At 41.9% G+C, this 6,668-nt stretch overlaps 1 protein-coding gene across 1 annotated transcript in view; it reads left to right on the plus strand.

Moving 5' to 3' along the window:
- FAM241B (family with sequence similarity 241 member B) overlaps positions 1-5,934 on the plus strand; it is a 136,370-nt gene extending 130,436 nt beyond the window's left edge. Inside the window, exon 4 of the mRNA XM_069610699.1 lies at positions 3,716-5,934. Coding sequence (XP_069466800.1) covers positions 3,716-3,973 — 258 coding nt within the window. The 3' untranslated portion in view covers positions 3,974-5,934. The remainder of the gene's footprint in view (positions 1-3,715) is intronic.
- Positions 5,935-6,668: the final 734 nt, after the last annotated feature.

Consider the following 6,668-nt stretch of genomic DNA (forward strand, 5'->3'; position numbering starts at 1 on the left):
TAAATACATTTTCATAGAACCTTGATTGGACAACCTTTTATTTTGGAACTGTTGTACTGCTACTACTGTTGGATTACTACTTACTCAAATTCACGCCCCTTCCAAGAGTACATCCAATGTTACCCCAAAGGTGAAGGAGGTATATTTCTTGGTTGTCCCTGTTTTACCTTTATGATTGGGTTCACTGTGGTTTGTAGAAATGTGGGGACCGAGTAGGTGGTTTAGCTATGGTTTTGTACTCCTACGGAACAGAAGTCATTTTGTCACACTGGTGGCAGTAGTGGGATGCTGAAAATACAGGAAGTGTAGGTTTGTCAAGAATCAGAGGAATTGTCAGAAGCTGAGAGAGAAGAGTTTGGCCAATTAAGGCAGACTGATTACATAGGCTGTATAAAAGGGAGATTTGAAGGCAATGCACCAAGTGTACCTGAGAGATGGGGGGAAGGTAGTTCAAGACAAGGACACACCATTCAGAAGAGAAAGTGGAGCACTAAAAAGCTGAAAGAAGGGGACAAGGAGTTATAAGAAGGTACCCTGGCGAACAGACCCTGGCGAACAGACCCTGGTGAACAGACCATAAAGGTGGGACTAGTCACAGGAAGGAAACTGTAGTGCGTGGTCAGACTGTGAGGGGAAAGAGGTTACACAGAAGATTAACTGAAAGCCAAATGTGTGACGAGGGCGGCCCAACGGTGGCAATAAGAGGAAGTGAGCGAGAAAGAATGATCCAGCATGAGTGGAGATGGATGTAGAACTGTGAGGGGTAGTGGTTATCTGAAGTAGAAATACAGGGCCGATATGTGTCGTCCTGGGTCCTGGCCTCCCCCAAATAGCCTTCAGCCTCTGCCCACCCCAGCACTTGCCATCAGGCTCCCACTGGCCTTTGCTATCTCACATACCTGCACTTATTTCTTTCTTGTCAGTTGACCACTCTCACCAAGTGATCTCTGCCAGACAATTAACAGCTGCTTGCAACATACTTCCTAGCACTAACCCGCCCCACCCTCCATCCTCCTGTGGCACTCCCAGCACTTAGCCCCTCCCTCATCCCTTCTCTCTCTGCACTTGCATGTTCATTGCCCTGTGGGCGCTTTGAAACACAATTTACTTGCTCTATAAGCACCATACAAATGCACAATAAATAAAAGAACAGCAGGAAGCCCTGCTCTAGAGATACTTATGAGGTTACGGCAGATGTGGTCATCCAAGTCAGGTACAGAGGTGGGTGGATTTTCGAATACTCTGCAGTCAGTGTCCTGTATTACACGGTAGTATGTACCTTCCTTGTGACTTGCAAACAAATAACTCTAAATATATCCTCTGGTATATGTGCCTTTCTCCTACTATTTAATATCTATGCTCAATTAAGTGTACCTTTTTCATATGAATATAGATCACTATCCTTCATTTATATTACAGCCTATATAACTTCCTCTATTGTTGTGTTCTATATCTTTTTTATAGCACAAATGTGTTTATTATAGACTGCTACTGTCATTGAAATGGCACTCGTTAATTATTCTGAATCCAGCATGGATGAAGCGAGCAAGGGACTTTAAAGGGAGTTTACTTGTTTATTTTGATCACTGCCAAGGTGGCATGTCGAGGTATGGGTTGTGAAGAAATGAGAGCCAGGGCAGACAGATTCTTGCATTGCTTAATTTTTTTCGTATGGGTGTTCTTATTTTTAATTATACAGCGCACTGCTGTCATTTGCATGATCTTCATGCGCTCACGTGGCTCTGTAGAAATGGTGGCTAGGGTTGATTAGTGAGTGATAGGATAGGGGTTGTGCACATCTGTTGATGCGTGCAGAACAGGAGAAACTGGTGTATGTCCGTGTGAGTATTCTAGGTGTGCTTTATGTGCACTGGGTTTGTTGCATCCGAAAGGGTTGCGTCCAATGTCGGAGTGCTTTGTTGTCTGCAGATATTGGGTTTGTATCCTGATTTGAGAGGGGTGTGCGTTGTGCAAGATTTTGGTGGGTTGTTTCATTAGCCCTCTGGCCGTGTGTAGTACATGAGTTATGGGCATGTGGAAAAGAGAAGTGGGGTGGTTAATTGGCTTCCGGTGATCTTGGTTTGTTGAGTATTCATATTTTCGGTTCTTCGTTCTGCATTGTCCCGTGGTTACTTTTGTCCAAGAGTATGGTTTGTAGAGGCATGCGCCAGTTTATCTCGGTGAGTTGAATGACCTATCAGATGACAGAAAGCGGTTCCAATGAATTTCCTTTATTTGTAGCTGTTTCTATTGGAGATTGTTGCTTGATCTTAAGTCTCTTCCTGGTTGGTAACGTTTGATTTTTTAGCTTGGAGGAGTTTACCTCCTTGTCTGTGTATTAATTTATGGGCAATGCAGATGGCTTTAAAGTTAATGTGTTTCTTTACTGGTAGCCAGTGTAGACTTCTGAGGGCCGGTGTGATGTGGTCTTGTCTATTTAGTCTCAGGAGTAGTCTTGCTGCAGTATTTTGGATGCATTGTAGTTTTTTGTAAGGCATTCCAAGTTACAGACTTTTTACCTAGTCTATTCTTGATAGTACCAAGGAGGTCATTTTAAGAGTTCTGTGCGGGAAATTGAGGTAAGGGATGCTCCCTCTTATTAATCTGCAGCGTTAAAAAAATGTTTGCTATTGCGTCGACTAGTGGTTCCAAAGAGAGGCTGTTGGCCATGAGGATTCCCAGATTTTGTATCACCGTCGATGTCTCCGCTTGGGTCCCCTGCTCGGTGGCCAGGTCAGGTGTGACTGTGTTGCAATGACTTCCGATGGGGTGATCATTATTTCTGTTTTGGTTGGATTTAGCTTGAAGTTGTTTTGTCATCCAGGTGTTTGTCTGTGAGGCATTTGTTGAGGGTGTTGTTGGTTGAGGATGTACTTGTCTGTTTTCCAGGCCCAACAATCCATCAATGGCCCTGCAACCACGTCCTCCCATTGGGCTTACATTATTATTTCAGGAGCAGTTAAGCTGCAAGCAACATACCTCAGTAACAACATTAAAAAATTAAATCCACTAGTCACATTCTAGTTTGGTGCTGATCCACTGCTTCTAAATATTTTACATTCAATCACGAAATTATTTGATTAATCCCTTCAGTCAATGCTTCTTTATTTGAATAAGCTGGTTTATGATTATTATGGCCTGAGGCATGCCATTGATTTGAACTGAGCAATCAACTCATTCTTAGACTGAATGGGAATTATTTATGAGAAGTGGATCAGGGCAGTACTATAACTTAACAAGTAGATTTCATTTTGTCTTTTCCTATTTACCGAAAAGGACTTTTATGTGGGGAACCCTTACACTGGGAGTTCTGCTGCAGTTTTGACTATAAAAATCCCAACGGGTAAGAACATCACAGACTCCACTCTGCACATGTTTTAATTGCTAATATACCACAGTATAAATCTTTTCGTACACTTGTCAGTTTTTATTCATTCTTTCTCCTTTTTACGTTTTGTATGTTCCAAAAGATTCAATCGGCATTGATTTTCTCTTAGTCCCATGCTGCTTTATTGGGAACACACTGCCTTTGGTCTTAACTGTGATATGGTAAATTGTGTATTTCACATAACCAAAAACAATACCAAATTAGTAAGGGGTAACCAAAAATGTAATGATTCTTCATGCAATATGTTTTGTTTCTTGTGCATGCTTAATCACACAAATAAATAATGTGCTTAGGTGCAAATGTAACTTTCTCTTTCTAAACTTCTAGGGCTTTTTCAATGCAGCACAGAATGCAGGCCCTCCACAGCAGGAACATGCAGACGGTGCAAGACCTGAGGGACGCTCACCGTTCTCAGAAATCAACCAACAGCTGGCCACCATGGGATTCCCACGCTGGAACCTTGGAAACCAGGTGGTGGAGCCAGTGATGTCCATCGTCCTCCTTTTACTTATCATGATGCTGGGCCTGCGGGGTCTGCTTCTGGTTGGCCTAATATATGTAATCTCACACCTCAGTCAGCGGTGACCATCCCCTCTTGGAAGCCACAATGGGTGATCTGGTCTCTCTGTAGTCCGTGCGTGGGCACACAGACCCACATACTTTGGGCAGTTTATTTTTTGGGACGGCTGCGGGTTGGAAAAAAGTATTGCATACATTCAAGACTTTTATTAGCAGGTGGACTTACTCCTTTCGTAGACCACGATTTCTAAAGTCATAGGATCAGACTTGAAGCTAGTAGCATGTGTGGAGAGTGCTCAGGATGATGCGTCAACCAAATTGGAAGCCCATATGTTCTACTAACAGACTGCTCCTTCTTGACATTCCGTCATCATCAGCTCCAAGTGCCTTTTTGGGTGAGAGATGTTTTGTGTATTCTGATATTACTCATGGTTTCTAGAGTAAAATGATGTCTCAAGTTCTGGCTTGGTATCGTGGACCCGTTTTCAGTTCTAGCCGAATTTCTGAGCAAGATATCAGCATCTTATCCACCGGTCCATGTGTGATATGGGTTGATAGCTTAGTCCAGGCTTTGACAAGATTGAGGCAAAGGATTTGCCACTTCAGTTTCCTGTGTTAGGCATGCTCCATAAGGAGCGGACCTGAGAAACTCTGCAGGGGGCTGCTTGTGAAAGCATTCAGCCTACTCCTTAAAATCTTCTCTTTGGATACATAGAGAAGCTCCACCTACAGATATCTCAATCTGACATGTTAACGAATCTCACACACCCCACCTCCCCCCACCCAACTCCAATAGGACCTTTATGTGTACTCTACTACTGCTCAGAGCTCTAGCTGTGGTTAAAATGTTTTGAAAGATTAGACATCAAGGGGACATGAAACAGGATATCTCTCCTTTCTTTATAATCCATCCTGCATGCATTGTATGTTCAAACCATTGCATTTTCACTTCGACTGTATCAGAGCGATTCAGTAAGTAGCCCCAGATTGTGAAATCAGTTGCACGTTGGTCTACTGTGAGTTCCTAAGTGTGAATAAGAGTTAGTGGATGGAAAGCACTGAACTGTGTTCTACCACTGCCTGCCACTCACGTGGCTGTAATTTGTAGCAGACGGTGAATGCTGTTTGTGAAGCTGTAATCTTCCTGCCCCTATAGGTGCGCAAGTGTGTTTTTTGGTTTTCTGCATGCAAAATGAGTGTATACTCCAGTAATTCAATTTAACTGATTTAGCCGTGCTTGCAAGATTTAGGAGCTACTGGACCAATATTTATTTTACAGAGGAGGGGCAAATTGTTTTGCCTTGTTCCCCTCTTTCAATCGTTAGAATTTGTTTTTAAAAAGAGGGCTTATTTGTTTTCATTTCTCAAGTGGAAGTTATGATTTTCTGAAACCTGACGCACAATACCCTTTGAAGAAGGAGCAGAGAACCATCAAAGGGAAACTTACCTTTCAGAGTTCGCCTTGTAGCATGGAGATGGATGTGCGGGTAACTTGTGAATGAACGCCAGTTTCCCCTAACTGGGATTAGTAATTATAATAAACAGAGATGTGTATGTGTCTCAGTCTTCATTAGCCATTTCTGATTGGACATGATATTCCAGTCCAGAGAGTTCTTCCTCCACACATATACCATCTCTCCATACCTTCTGTGGCCAATGTCTTATTTGAAGATGCCTTCACATACCTTCCTTTTTAGAATACGGCCAATCGTAAAACATAAATGTTTTTATCTGCTCTTTCTTGCAGAATAGTGAAAGAAAATTGTCACTATTTACAAATCAATTGGGATTCTGTTACCTGCCTTTCAGCGACCTGGTGTTTGCAATAGACAAATCATGTCGAAGTCTTGGTTGTGAGTCTGTACCCACGGAAAACACTTAGCTATATATTAGAATGTTTTTCTGATTGGCTAGTGATTTCTAAAGTGCACCTGAAGGGGGTTAAAAAGTGCAAAACAAAAATATGCTTTCTTATGAGTCAAAGACTGGAAATTGTGGGGAAAATAAAGGTTTATGTTGCTAATCAATGGCAAGTGCTGTTTGACGTCAGATTTTCATACATCGTTTCCTAAAACGGCACAGCATTGTATTTCTGCTTGCAACGTGTCAAATGTCTGCTATGCAACAGCAATGCTTTAGGCATCTGCTTATTGAGTAACTAAAAATATATTGATTTTGTTTTTTTGTAAAAAAAAAAAAGTTTTCTTACCTTACATGTTGAGTTGGCAGTGCCAACAAGAGAAGACATTTTCATGAGTTAGTTTCCAGTAGCTGAGTTAGGCGCATGAGCAAGACTGTAGCTCAACTCATCATTATCCAGCTGCTGAATCATCTATTTAATTTAAAGACTGATTTCCTTATTTTGCCCTTGTGGCAGCCCTAGATTTAGATGGTCTTTTAAAACATAAACTAAAACTGGGAAGTTCTCATTAATATTTCAGAAGTATATCACTTGTAGGGGTCCCTTTTGTATGTTTTGTTTGTCTTTCGAACGAAACTGTACGTATGCATATTTATTTGTTGGTCCTTTTAGCAGTAGCCACATTGATATTTTGTTCAATAAAGTATGTTTCCAAATGAAAAAATAAAATTAGCTGTTGGAGGCTTAAATGTGATACACGAGGGCACTGGCACATTTCAGGGGATCACAGTGCAATTAGAGGTCACAGGACGCCACAACAGGTTCCAGAGGTAACACTTGAAGACAGGTATCCTCAGGGGAGGGCAGAGACAAGGAGAGAAAGAGAAGGCAGAATACATG

This window comes from Ambystoma mexicanum, chromosome 8 (genome assembly GCF_040938575.1).
Source record: "Ambystoma mexicanum isolate Mex_15411 chromosome 8, UKY_AmexF1_1, whole genome shotgun sequence".
NCBI lineage: Eukaryota > Metazoa > Chordata > Amphibia > Caudata > Ambystomatidae > Ambystoma > Ambystoma mexicanum.